Consider the following 14959-nt stretch of genomic DNA (forward strand, 5'->3'; position numbering starts at 1 on the left):
TACACAGTATTGTAAGCAGCCAGTTTCTCATGTACTGTGGGCAGGTGCAGTCTGCTCTGCCCAAGGCCTAGAGGTCTGAGACCTGCACCAGAAGAAGAGGATGAAGAGGACGTTCCTGACTAAGATGGAGGCGGTGCTGGAGAGAGTTCTCTCGCAGCATTGGGGATGCCCCAGTACTGTTTGAGCGCTGGGGCCCGTCCCCAGTGCTGCGAGAGAACTAATTTGCATACCGACAAGAACCGGGATTCTTTTTTATTTTTTCACTTAGGAGCCAAAAACTCCACCGCAGAAGCATTCCTCTCCCACTGTCAATGGAGATCAAGTGCAGGTTAGTTTATTTATCGAATATGCATAATGTATTGTGAAATTTGTAATATATCATTTTAAGAATCTTTTAAACTATGCAAACATTTACGTAATGGTGTTTTCCCTTGCACATAGCCATATGTAAATTTTTGTAGACAAGATTTTATAAAGAGAAGTAAAATTGCAGAGTTTTAAAGATTTTCTATAATTGTCTTATTGGTGACGTCTGTTGTCTTGATTGGTTGCCAGTGTATTCTCAGAAACCCAGCTATGATTCCCTTATTGTGCATGGTTATCTGTTCATACGTGTATTATACTTGCTTGGTAACCCAGCCACAATAACTAAATCACGGCCAAGCTCCTGTATATATGGTTGTATCCATTCACAACCTATCAAAACGAACTATCAAAACCAAGATGGTTAGAGAGGACCATTACATCACTGCAAATGTTTTAATATTTATATTTGTAAAAATGATTGACTTTTAATTATTTCCAAATTTACATATGGATATTCATGGTAATTCCCCTCAGGCTACTGAGGATCACAGTACATAATAAGCATATGGGGCTATGTATGTTTTTTAATTAATTCATTCTTGTCTGTGACAACAAAATGATTATCATAGAATAAATCCGATAGTAGTGGAGCCCACATAGCTTTGTCAGTTAGCATTCAGTATATTCAATATGTAGTTTTGCAGCCTTCTACAGTGGACGAAATGGTCTATATTTGACCCTGCTCACTGTGTAGTTCAATTGGCTGCTGCTATACCATATTTTATTTGTTTTGTACTTGCAAATATTTTATCTTTTTTTTTTTTTTTTTTTTTTTTTCCCCTGTGACTTTTACAGCAACCGGCCGAGAAAGAGGAAGAGATAATTCGCATGAGGAAGGTTAGCACAGTGTTGGACTTAAATTTACAATGTGTTTTTTACTCAGTCCTAGGCATGTGGAATCCACACTACAACTGTATACCTAGATTATACTCACTAATAACCAGCAAATTGTTGTCTTATCTGTGTGCATACACATTTTACTTTTTTTTATAACCTACAGTATGTTACTGTTATAGCTGAACAGCTAAGTAAATAATAAGCCAACCGTGACCATAGCTGCGGCCTTTATGATAGATGGATAGAGAAGTGACCTCTCAAACTTGCGATATGAACATCCTTTTTTGCCTTACCACACATTCTTACAGTGTACTACCTCCTTTCTATACATTGGAAGTGAGGTTTTTAAAAGGATATTGTAATCAGTACTCATCATGTCAGCACAGATACATAGGTTAGGGTCATCTGAATCAAACAGGGTTTTTTTTTACCCCCATGCGAATCTGCCCCTCTGTTCAAGAAATATCTACATTTTTGTCAGTATGCAGTTGAGCTATATAATGCAACAAGAGTGTTGCTCTTACCTCTTTGAAGCAATGACATCACCCTCATTGACCCAAAGAGCTCTTTTTTATTTTCACAAAAACAGCAATATCTCTGCAATGGAGGCACTGATTCACAAGAGGAAAACCGTCACATTGAGGTCACCTGAATCAATCTATCCGCAAGGCTGTTCTGATATGCTCTTTTCTGGTAACATACACAGCAGAGACCCAGTGACAGTGCCTGTGATCGGGCATATCTTGGGCTTTAACCCCAGTTGCCTTTGTCAAATTCTACCGCAACATCTTTCCCTTTCAGTCTGGAGCTCAGAATGGTTCCCGTGCAACAAGATCAGTTTTTTCACAAAAATACAGTGATCAAAACAACAGCAATTTCATAAATTGGTATCAATAAAAACATCTTTTGTTCAAAAAAGATCCATTCTCACAGTAAGCAATAGTTTACTTGGTGACGCAAAGATTATAGCTTTTTTTTTCTTTTAGTACTAAAGTACTGAAATTTTTCTTTAGAAATTTGATATTGCCGTGAATTTTACAGATCTGCAGAAAATAGGCAATGTCATTTTTACATCAGGTTATTAATGCAATTGCATTTTCTTGCCAGTTGCACCAAATTCTGACTCCTATAACTTTTTTTTTTACTGTTTACTTGACAGAGATGTGTGAGGGCTCTATTTTTGTGGTTGTAGTTTATTGGTACCAATTTTTGGTATGTATGACTTTTTGATCACTTTATTGGAGGGAAGCGAGGTGACCAAAATACATTAATTTTCACATTGTGACGTGTGTGTATATATCTGGGAATTTAGTAATTGTATATCTTGAATCAGGATCTAGTAATTGTACATTGTATAGTAGGACATAGGCATATGTATATATGTAATAGGGATTGGCAACCAGGAGGATGTTACCTGGCCTTCTGGCTGCCATGGCAACAACTCAGACTCCACAATTGTCGTGGGGAGCCTAAGGGGTGACAATGGCAGTCAATTTTGCCCCTCAACCACCCTTTTGCTGTGATCAATATCATAGAATTTGTGGGGTTAAGCTGCCAGAGTCTGAGTATTACTCCAGTAGCTAGTCTCAGGCCTCAGCTTATTAAGACCACAGAGACCTAGAAGTCATGTTGCAGGCGCAGCTTTTGTGTCAGTGTTTAACTATACTTAACAGTTCAGTGTAATTGTATGGAGTGGGAAGGGGTTATAGCATGGTGTTATGTTACTGACAGTGCATTAAAAAAGATGGTAAACTGCAGTTCTAGATGGTTTGTTTTGTTTTTTGTTTTTATTAAGTGTTTATGGGGAATATTTACTGATTTATAACATATTATACACATATATTACAGCGGACCTGTCTTATTCCCAAATATAATAATAACAGTTATATCATACAAACCTGCTTAGGATATATATTGACATTTTTATATTCCCTTCCGCAAAGATCTTTTGTTCTTTGGAGATTCTAACTTCTAAGGTTGCTTATACTTCATGTTTTGTTCAGGATTCTTTTATGCCATTTTTTTATTTTTATTTTAATGGACAGTCTGTAATTGTATAAGCCTTCATACATGGTGGTCTATTAATTTTTCTGCTGCTAAGAATCATATTATGGCTGCATCACATTTTACATTTCTCCATGAGACAGGGTTTATACGGTATCCATTACTACTGGTTGTTACGTTTTGCCAGAAGTAACTGTAAAACGGCAAACAAATTGCTAACAGCAGCCCAAGTGAGCATCATATAGGAGATCCAGGAACACTGAATTATACATACAGGCATGCAGCTAAAATAATTTCTGACATGGGGAAAAGAGAAATCTATTAGCAGGGAAAGCTGCTTGATGTCTGTGAATAATATCCCATCTGTAACCACACAAGTGGCTAGAAGTAGATACAAGTACATAAGTATACTTTTCTTACATTGTAAGCTGTGAGATTCACAAAATGTTCAGTCTGGTGCACAGAGAAAACAGTTTGCAGATGTGTGTGCAGGCTATGAAGAGAATTGGCTACTCCGTTCTCTTTTCACTCTGTGAAGATAAAACAGAATCTCCTCCTCCTATAATCACTGTGAACCCGTCTTGTATCTATGGACAGAAGTTCCCTAATAATGGGGAGTAAATACCAAATTAGCTACATGGAAGACACCTAGTGTGAGGAACTTTTGGGAGGTTTTCTGGCACAAAGCAACAACGTTTTTAAAGAGGTCAGTTAAACATATAAAGATTCTGGCACTGTTGGATTTTTTTCTCTCTAGCCCACACCGTTCCCAAGCAATCAATGCTGTTAGTGCAAAGTCTAAATAGCATATCAGGTACCAAAACTGTTAGAAGGGCGGTATCATGCAGGAGCATGCAAGGGGTGTGACTCTGACACTGACTGCCCCTCATTGGAGATTTGAATCCCGCCCCCTGCCAGACACTGCCCTTCTGACATTAGATAATTTGCTTTATTAAAATCTGTGTTAATGCAGAGAAATATAAAGGAAATGATCATAGTGTTTTTTGTTTTTTTTTAAACCAGGTGCATTTAAAAAAAAAATCCATCTTTAATATGAATCCCATTCCTTCTTCATTTCATGCTTTATGGATTAGGTTTTATGAGCATTAGTGAGGTAAATAAACTATTTGTGAAGACTAAGGCTGAGGCCCCATGTTGCAGAAAAGCTTTTTTTGTTCCTTTTTTTTTTTTTTTTTTTTTAAATAAGAGCTTATAGCAGTTGTCAGGGCAAAAAATTAATTTTTTAAATAGGCTGTGGGGAAAAAAAAATCAAACTCTCCTTTCCCCAGTGCTTTGGGGAGTCCCAGCACAGTCCGGTCCTGCCAGTGCATTGTTGTTCCCCAGCAGAAGTCCCTGCCGTATGTGACCACTAAGGCCAATCAATGGCCTCTGCCCAGGACACATGATGTCGCTACCTGTGACGTTCCAGGTCTCTTATTGAAGGTATTTATTGGTCAGTAACGGTCATGTGACCGTTGAGGCCAAATAGCAGTTTCAGTAGAGGAGATCTGGAACATCGCAGCCAGCAAGGAATTTCACTTTGAGAAGATGGCCCAGCAGAAGGACCGTGCTGGGAAGACACTGGAGCATCGGGGACAGGTCAGTATAATATTTTTTATTTATTTTTTAAAGCTCCCCCAGCCTATTATTAAAATAAATAAGTTTTTTGCCTTGACAACTTCTTTAAATAGCACATCAGGCACCAAACTAACTATTTGTTACTCAGGAACAGTGGAGGCTAGAGAGAAAATTCCATCTGCACTGAAATCTGTGAAGCAGCACCTATTCACAGATGCTAAGAACCTGAGTAGATGGAGTTGGTGAAAGGTTCTCTTTATATAAAAAAAACATTACATTTTGGTCCAGAGTCTCATGCTCTATGAAATGAAACTGTTGTTTGAAAAGTTAGCGACCATTTAGGCCAAAATTAAGTGTGTAGAAAAAATTAAAGCTGGTTATTATGGGCACCAATGTCAGTTTTTCTATTAGACAGCTTTGAAAAGCGGTTCCAGTGTTTACAGGTAATAACAATGGTAAAATATAGTCCGTGCACAAACACAAAAAGGTTAACATTCTACTTTATATACTATATTCTCATTCTGATTTTACAAAGACATGCAAAATGTATGAAAGTGCCTTTTGCATGTGTTTTATGTTGCATGTGGTTTTGTTTGTTCCTTTTTTAAGCAACATTTGTTTGGCTTAACAGTTATGCTTCATTTATCCTAGGTAATTTGCTTTATTAAAATATGTGATAATGCAGAGAACTATAAAGGAGATGATTCCTTCATATATTCTACTGAAGCACAATTCTTTTTTTAAAACCATGTGCGTTTTTTTAAAAAAATCCATTTTTAATATGAATCCCATTACTTCTCCATTTTATGCTTTATGGATTAGGTTTTATGAACATTAGTGAGATGAATAAAATAATTGTGAAGACTAAGGCTGAGGCCCCATGTTGTTTTGTTTTGGGTTTTTTTTGTTTTTTTTTATTTTGGCTAAAGTCAGGAATGGATTCAGTAGAAGGGAAACATAAATTCTTCCTCTATATTTCCGATTCCTTTTGTTTCCACTCCTGACTGGCTACAAAAAAAAAAAAAAAAAAAAAACTGCACAAGAGTCCGGTTAGTGTCCATTAATGACTGGTTTTTTTGGGGGTGGGGGGGTTTAACAGACGCCTTCATAACGTAAACTAACGATAGTCTGATCCCTGCCTAAGGGGTATTCCCATCTAACAACTCATGGCCAAGATCAGAATACCTATATTTCTGTGGTGGTCAGAAGCGTCTGAGATTTTAGAAACCTTCAAACTTCAAACTGTTTCTTGATTCCAGGCCACCACAGAAAAACTGAGATAGGATTACCCTTTATTTTATCTTCACAAATGATTTATTTTTATACACAAGAGCCTTTATGTTTTTATTTCCCTTTTTTAGTGATCAGCTCTTGTTAGCTGAGTAGTATAAAATGATTTATATGATTGCAAATATAGTAATATAAAAATGACCAGTGGAGACACTTATTCTGCACCATATTTTCTAAGCAGGTAGGAAAAAAGAACATATGATTTGGCTTTCATTTCTGTCACTTTCCCTACCATAGAGTTAACTATTTTTAATTTCTATGTTTATTTTTCTATTTATTTTTGTTCACGTTCACAGAAAAAAGCAAAGAAACTAGAGGGTGAAAACATATATATCAGACATAGCAATTTAATGTTGGAGGTTGGTATTAAATCATGCAGTTTGCACTTTTTGTCATTTTTATCTGTTTGTGCAGACTTTGCTTGTTTAATTTTTCTTTTTGCACGTTTTCTTAAATTTATTTTGGTTCTTTTTATTGCATGTTTCCCAAGCAGAGTCTTCAGTTTGAAGAGTTTAATCTAGAAAATGTTTGAATGCTCCTGAACTTTCTGAATTGTCTTAATTCATGTGAAATGGAAAATGAAGCTACAGCTATGTTTCCACAGGTCACATGCAAATCTGTATGAGAAAAAAAACAGCAAGCAAGACCACGTGTAGTCTGATTCTGTAATCACATTTTTTCCCAGCTTTATACTGACATACATTTGGTAGGTTAGTAAGAAGTAAAGGATGGCTAGAAGAAAGTATGACTGCAGGATCGGAGTGCACAGGGTTTGTTTGAGTCTGTTATAGAGATTCATACATTTGCACAGGAGCTATAAGGATATAGTACATGGTTTACTGTAAACAATGGTTTACTATTTATATTTTTACGGGTTTTTATGTTTTTTGTGGTTTGTCTCAGTAACACTGATCATAACCTTGTGTTTTGCATTTATGTGCTTTATACATGTAATAACATGGTACTTTGTGTTGTGTTCCAGCTAGTTTTCTTGTGGTGTGAAGGTCTAACGCATGCTAATAAAACATAACGTGCAGCTTTTGTAACATCGCTGTAGTCATATTAAACTGCTCTTGTATATAATCTGTCTCTAAAAATGTAATATGGCATTGTGCTTTTAAGAGTCTCCAGAAAGGTTTGACTCTGCTGTTTTGAAAATGGTAAAAGTGGGAAGAATCTAAAAGCATTCCCAGATTAGTACTATTTTGGGTCATAGGCACCCCAGATAAGATTGCCTACCCAAATATTGTCATGGTCCATCATCTGTTTCTCTCCATCAACTTACTGCACGTCTCCTGCATAGAGCTTTACTTTTACATACAATATAAATATAACCTCTCTCAACAATGTCTGCTTGTGTATTTTGAAAGAATAGTATCTGTAGCCTTTTGTTTTTCCTGTCAGAGCTCAGCTTTCATTTAACCTCTTAACACTCTGAGCTGTACATATATGATTCAGAGCAGAGGTTTTAAAACACCGGCAACATATGTGTACACTCCTGACATGTTGGCAGCTAAGCTCCTGAAGCTTCAGTTGCGGCACCCGCTATTTTAGAATTGTTGACATTGCAGATGTTTTACGCGGTAGATGCTTTAGTCTCTGTTGACTGCAGCATCTAAGCGGTTGTTTAATAGAGATGAGCGAGTACTGTTCGGATCAGCCGATCCGAACAGCACGCTCCATAGAAATGAATTGATGCACCTGGTACTTCCGCTTTGACGGCGGACGGCCGCTTAACCCCCCGCGTGCCGGCTACGTCCATTCATTTCTATGCAAGCGTGCTGTTCGGATTGGCTGATCCGAACAGTACTCGCTCATCTCTATTGTTTAATATTTGTGCCCTTCCCCCACTTGTCCTGCCATGGCAACAGGGAACTGAAATAGGCTCTTGGGTCTGCCATCTTTAGAACCAACTGTCCCTGGTCTGCCATCTTAACTTCCAACTCTCTTGGTTCTGCCCTCCCTCTTAATTACACGCTTGTGGATTGGCCATGTGATGGTAGGCTGGATACAATCTAGTACTGTTCTGTATTGTATTAGCGATTAGGAGATCTTCTGATCTAGTCCCCTAATAGGACTTCCAAAAAATTTAAAGTATTAAAAAAAAAATTGATTTAACATTATTATTTATTGTGGACATTTTAGTATTCCCACATTTTGGAGCTACACTTACTATAAATATAATACATTATTTATCAAAAACAGTATAAACTAAGCTAGAAAATAACCCAGCAATGCTGTTTTTTGCTTATCTTGCTGCAAACAATATGGAATAAAGTGATCAAAAAGTCATAAGTATGCCAGAATGGTATCAATCAAAAGTATAACTCATCTCACAAAATAAGCAAGCCCTCATTCGGCTCAATTGATGGAAAAAAATAAAAAGTTGTAGATTTCAAAACATGGTGACCAGAGATGAGCAAATAGTATTCGATTGAATACTTCCCTTTGCATAGTTATTGGTGTACTCCGTCAAATACCACGCGGGAAAAATTCAAATCCCCACCCACCTTCCCTGGCGCTTTTTTTTTTTTTTAACAACAATAACTATGCAGGGGAGGTATTCGATCGAATAAACTTGCTCATCTCTTATGGTGACACAATATTTTTATTTTTTTTTTAAAGAAATATTCATACTGTGCAAAATGAGTAACCCCTTCCCATAAAAAAAAAACAATAACAACTAAGTTTGGCATTCATTGACATAATTTTACTTTACCCATAGTATAAGAAGGTTAATTATTCTGTAAGGGGAAAAATTATATATATAAAAAAATAAATTCTAAAGTTTGAAACTTGTTGAGGGGTTTCTCCCCATCCCCTCAGAAAGGGTTAGTAAAATATAATCAGCAAAGGCACTATTAGACTGGGCACTTTAGCAACCTATTGTGAGGAACAACTACTTGTACAAGTGCTCAATAATCAGCCTATCTAATAGTGACGGCAGTCACCCGATGAGTGGGCAGGACGAAAGTGCCTCTATTAGACATGGTGATGTACTGCTGGCAAACAAAGTATATGCTGAGAGAAGCACTTACTTTAGCGGTAGTCCCTTCTACATGTGCACTACATAGGCATGTGTAATAAGGCCAGTGCAGAGCTATTGAAGGATTGTATTTTATGAGATATGTTGTATTTTTTCGAACAACTCCTACATAGGCAAAAAAAAAAAAAAAAAACATTTTTAAAGTTACAGTTTTCTGAATTAAAATTTTTTTTTTTATAAATTACCAAGACTTCTGGCAAAACAGTTTGTGTCCTTAATGGGTTCTTTTAGATAGATTTGATAAGTCAGGTGCTTACTTTGATTATATAGTCAAGATATTACATGGCAAGTTGTTAGTGCATATGGCACATAACTTCTAGTGAATATGCTATGAACAATCCTGTGATACATTGCCTAGGTATTGACAACTCCTCGTACCATACTCCTCTCGTGTAGCTTGAGAACAGCTGGCAAGTCCGAATAACACTGGAGAATAATCATAAAAAGTAAAGACCTTTCTGAATGTATGCATTTTCCACTTTTTGTTTCTCTATAGTGAGAACATGAAAACTACTTGTGGATCACATCATGTAGAGATCCCAATCTCCAGGGTCATATTTGTAGCATGTCAACTTGGAGCTTTTACCGAATACATTTCTTTACCTGTTTTGCTCTGTTTGTCAGGTATCTTTAAATATGTTCCTAAATATATACAGCTTGTTGCTGTCTAGCATAGAAGGAGTGGCTGGACTGGTGATGTCACTCCCTATTCCCAGCCACCTCTTTTCTCTTCATTGTGAGTCACAGCTAACGGAACCTTATGTCCGCTTCGCAAAGTGCACGTTGCTGCTGAGCCCTGATAAGCACTAGAACAGTGCTTGATCAGTGCCTCTGTTATCTTGAGGTGTAAAGCCAGAGTTAATAATGTGTTGTTTAGTCTTTTGAACACACTGCTGGTCTGACTTGTACATCATACAAGCTAAGCCCACCCACCAACTTGTCACTGAAACCAGGAATTGGAGTGAGCAAGTTGGCAGTAGAGCAGGTGAAACCCTGAGTCTGCGGCACCACATTGCGGAAACACACAGCTTTTTATGTTCTTCCAAACTTTGCTGCATTCCTTTCGTAGCCATTCTTGGCTTTGAATAAAAAAAACTGCAGTAAAATCTACAACAACAACAACAACAAAAAATGCTGCATTTCCACAACATGGGGCCTTAGCATTAGATGGGAAAACACCTATTAAGTTAACCTGCTTGTAACACAACTGCAGATACACTATAGCAATTATTCAGATGTGGCAGCACATCAGGAACTGTGTTTTATATAGCAGTTCTCATTAAACTGGGACTTGGGCGATTACAAATGTACCGAAGAACTTTGATCTTCATTGCTATTGCTATTCCTATTATTTTAGCTATATTCTTATGGACTTGGTATGAAAGCTATTGGAGGTTGCCCTCTATTACCTTTGTTTGCTCTTGTATGGTTTTTATGATTTTTGACTATAAAAGCCATAGTGCCTGACAACTCAAAGAGAAGATAGGTCTCAAAAATTGTAATGGAGTTGACAAGACTTATCATTTATAAAGGCTTGCCAGAATCTAACTTTACTGGCAAATTGTTTGGCATCATCTAACACATATACTTGATATATTTCCAAATATATTTTGTGTATATGCCCTTATTAAAGAAGTTCTAGAGCATAAAGGTCTAGAACAGGTCAGAATTGCACTCTTTTCTTCTTTCCAGCGAACATTGCAGTAAAGTGACGAATCATGAGCATAATGCATGCTTGAGGCATCGGCAGAAGCCTCTGCCTGCACTGGGAATTTGATAGGTTCCCCTGATGTAATTCACATTTTGATTTACATGATGCTTTCTTACCCATGTGATTTGCACGCTATAACTTGCTTGGCACAATTGCTATTATTTGGGTATTGACCATATACTGTTGCAGGCCATTTAACCTTGCTTCCACTACAGTATGTCTGTGTTTCTGGGTTCTTATGGCCTCAAGCTCTCACACACTTAACATGCCCTTTTGTTTGCTTCCTTTACCTTTCTCTTTTCTTCCTCATTTTTTTCTTCATTCTCATGGGCATTTTCCAATCTTTGCTTTTTCTTATCCCATCGATCTTACTATCCACTATACCATCAAATTCTGTTAGGATTTAGAGAAGACTCAAGATGAAATAATTCGCCACCATGCCAGTATCCGTGAGCTGAAGAAAAGTTTCATGGAGTCTGTTCCTGCACCGCGTCCCAGTGAGTGGGATAAACGCCTTTCCAGTCACTCTCCTTTCCGAACTCTCAGTTTCAATGGACAGGTTCAGACAGGCAATGATGGGGTAAGTCTGAATGCGGACAATAAACTATTATATTTTTAGCTCAAATTTATTTAATAAATGATTAATTTGAGTCTTTCTTTTTTTATGAAATATTCTTTAGTTACTTACTATAGTATTTGCAGATCAAAGTAACTGGATATTTGCAGCTTAGAATCAATTATATTTCATCAATCCATAAACAAAAACGCCTTCCACAGCCTGTATGGATAATACAAGCTCCAATACAACATATGCTTTATTCTGGTGCACGAAAACCTATAGACCTCCCGATATAGGTCAATTTAAACTTAGAACCAAAAACCAGTAATTCAGCAACCAGAATAAAAATGTTGCCATGAGTAAGGGGCTTAGGCCTTGAAACGCATAGGCGGCTTTTTGTGCATCCATCGTCTTGTGTTACATCATGATGTAAGTGCATATTTTTTGTCTTTTTTGTTCCTTTTTTCGTGGTTTCATGCATCTTGTACATTTTTTAAATATTTTTCATTAAAGGCATGTTTTACTAATTATTTTTATTCTGGTTGCTGAATTACTGGTTTTTGGTTCTATATTTCATCAATAGTCATTCTCTTTTTTTTTTTTTTTTTTCTTCAGTAGTAGACAAGTATTTGTCCTTCCTTTTTACCAATATCATTAATTGGACAATAAATAAAGTAGAAAAAAATATATTTCTTTCTGTCTCACTTCCAATTTCTATAACCACCATTTTTACCTACTGTTTATGACTAAAGCCAGGGCCCCACTTGTTGTTTTACAGTCCCTCAAAGTTGGTGAGATTCTAGAGAATCCCAGCCACACATTGCAGAAAAATATGCGCAGAGGAAATGCTGGGATTTTCAAAACTGTCACATTTTTGGAAATCGCATCATGTCATTTAAACCTATGGAAACACTGGCGGTTTCCCTATGGGTATAATGGAAGCAGAAAGCCTGCAGTGAAAAAAACGCTGTGGAAAAAAACCATGATCTAAGAAGTATCTTGTTGTTGGCGGCCAGATTTCTGGTAGAGTTTTTGCAGCAGTGTTTACTCATCTGTGCTTCTAGAAATGGCAAAATGGTGGACGAGCCATAATACAAGAGGTTAAAATTGAATAGTAACTCTCTTTGTACCACATTGTTACCGTTTTCTAAACTTGTTATGGTGGGGGTCACCACTTTTAGATATTTCATGACTGCAACAATTGGAGTATTTACACACAGATTCTGACAAATTATATCTGCAGGTCAGATTATTCAGATAATATATTTCTTCACCAGTATAAACAGAAATTTGTTTATTCAAAGACTCCAAAGGGTTTTTCTAGTGAAAAACCTTTTATCTCGTTCACGGGTAGATGATAAATGTATGATTAGTGAAGAACTTCTCAGCAGAATAATGTGTTTTACTTTTCACCGAGTAAATGCCAGCAAAGTTGTAGACCTGTTGTAAATTTTACTGTTCATACTACGATGCTTCATATATGTATTTTTATATTTGCTTTTATTGTTCCTATGTGGATCCAGGTTAAACGCGCGCTTGTTTTACCTACTGAGCGGAAAGTATGCGGGTCCGAGGTAATGCCCATGCTAAGATCATGCTCTGGCCAAGCATTTACACAGACTGGCATGGTGCAATCCATTCCTAGCTTCTTCGTAGCAGGGATAATAAAGCTTGCAATAGTGTTCCATAAAAAATGGAAATAAGAATATTTGCATGGCATATAAGAATCGAGAACTGCTGAGGGGAGGTTTGCTTCTATGGGCTGTGAGACTGGCCATCAACTCTGCTGCTGGCAGGTGGATTGCATGTTTTGGTTTCAGCACTTGCAAAATGCTAATGGGACCCAAAACACATAATGCTTTTTCGCAGGAGCCTGTGTGTACATGTTACCAAGCCATATATTTGTTATTATATGAAAGTATATCATTTGTGACTAATGAGATGTTAAGAAATATAGTATTTAACTTTTTGACTGCAAATGGAATTATGATCTTTTTTAATAACGGAGAAAGGTACAAGTCATTCACTGCATCAGACTCACATTAAGCAGTATTGGAGACAAAATTCCAGTAGTTGTCTTGAAAGCATACTTAGTCTTATGTTGTTCTGCTATGACGGGTTAATCAGCAGAGATGCCTCCCAAGAAACTGAATGTGGAAGATTGGCATATACGGTAATGCTTGGTCAGCTAGTGCCTAGATAGTATATGTAATTCTTGTGGACATATTTTGTTGCTCAGTTTGATCATATTGGTTATTGACAAGGCTCCTGCGCAAGAGAGGTTATATGCAGGGAATTCTGATTGGGCCAGATTGTCTTAGCTGTGTGCTTTGGGCTTCTGCAGCATTTTAGTTTGGCACTTCCTTAAAAATACTTGCACAAAATCACTTTCACCTGAGGAATGCAGGAGATGGCTTACCGCCTCGTCCATTTCTTGCAGCTTTTTAGTTCTGTAATGGTAAACCATCTTCTGCATCACTTAAAAGGTTCATCCAGCTGATAAAAATTATTTAAAAAAGACTCAGTTTTTCTTTTTTTTTCTTTAATTGTTATTAAATCCTACTTCTCTCTTCAATCCCCTGCTGCTTCTGTATCCCACCATACCTACCTCTGCGTCCCTCTTTATACACAGGAAATGACCACTTAGGCAATCAGGAAATGATGCGGCTCAGCTAGTGTACGCGAGAGGTCATTTTCAGTGTTAAAAGATACCAAAAGTAGAGTCCTCGAAGACCTAGGAAGCATGAAAAAGTGAGGGATTCATGAGGTGTCTGAATTTTTTTTTCTTTTCTCTCTGAGCCTTTTCTATATAATTTATGTCAGCTGGACAACCCCTTTAAGGGAATTCCTATGTTCTCACAGCTTGCAACGCTGACTTTAACTGTACCCTTCTCTTTTCTTTTTCTTCCACTCTGTTCCTTGCCATCTTTATTACTTTTTTCCATTTTGACACCATCCTTTTTAAATGTTTTTTTTTTTTTTGTTGTTTTTCTTTTGTGCTTCTCTTTCATGTTTTAATTCTAATATTTCACAATTTGTTGATGCTGCTCAAGCCGTCTGGCCGTGATGTTGCAGAGAATTGTTACTCAGGGATGTGCAAAGATGCAAATGAAAGTCCACAAGCTAAACTACATACAGCTGTCCCCCTGCGGGAACTAAGAGCGCAATTCTTTTTATCTTAGGTTCCAGGAAGGGGTTCATAGATGGACAGGATGCACTGGGAAAACCCAGTTCTAACCCTTTCCTTCCCTATTGTGGAATACTGAGATGTACTCCCCATTTACACATAGACTTATTTCCCTGTCCATAATCCTTCATTCCGTAAATTCCCTATCTCTAATTGAAGGGACAGGGCACATGTTACTGCCACTAATGTATTTCTGTACTATAGTTATCACTGGACTCTCACTGCCATTTGTATACTTCAGTCAGTGGCCCTGACCATACCTTCTTTAGATAAATGCCATTGTATGTTACCTGCCAAATACTTTGCACATACCTAAGAAGTACTTCTATTTTCCTGTTCCATTTGCCATCTGTATTTTTTTTTTCGGTTTCACCTGTCTCT

General features: G+C 37.2%; 1 protein-coding gene across 7 annotated transcripts in view; it reads left to right on the forward strand.

The window, feature by feature from the left end:
• The window catches only part of EPB41 (erythrocyte membrane protein band 4.1), a 100535-nt gene that overhangs the window by 74661 nt on the left and 10915 nt on the right, over window positions 1-14959 (forward strand). For 6 of the 7 annotated variants that reach the window (XM_075264493.1, XM_075264494.1, XM_075264491.1 and 3 more), the window contains 4 exons: window positions 269-328; window positions 1162-1203; window positions 6372-6434; window positions 11233-11412. In XM_075264493.1, coding sequence (XP_075120594.1) covers window positions 269-328; window positions 1162-1203; window positions 6372-6434; window positions 11233-11412 — 345 coding nt within the window. The remainder of the gene's footprint in view (window positions 1-268; window positions 329-1161; window positions 1204-6371; window positions 6435-11232; window positions 11413-14959) is intronic. The other variant, XM_075264495.1, reaches the window with a different exon arrangement.

This window comes from Leptodactylus fuscus, chromosome 2 (genome assembly GCF_031893055.1).
Source record: "Leptodactylus fuscus isolate aLepFus1 chromosome 2, aLepFus1.hap2, whole genome shotgun sequence".
Lineage (NCBI taxonomy): Eukaryota > Metazoa > Chordata > Amphibia > Anura > Leptodactylidae > Leptodactylus > Leptodactylus fuscus.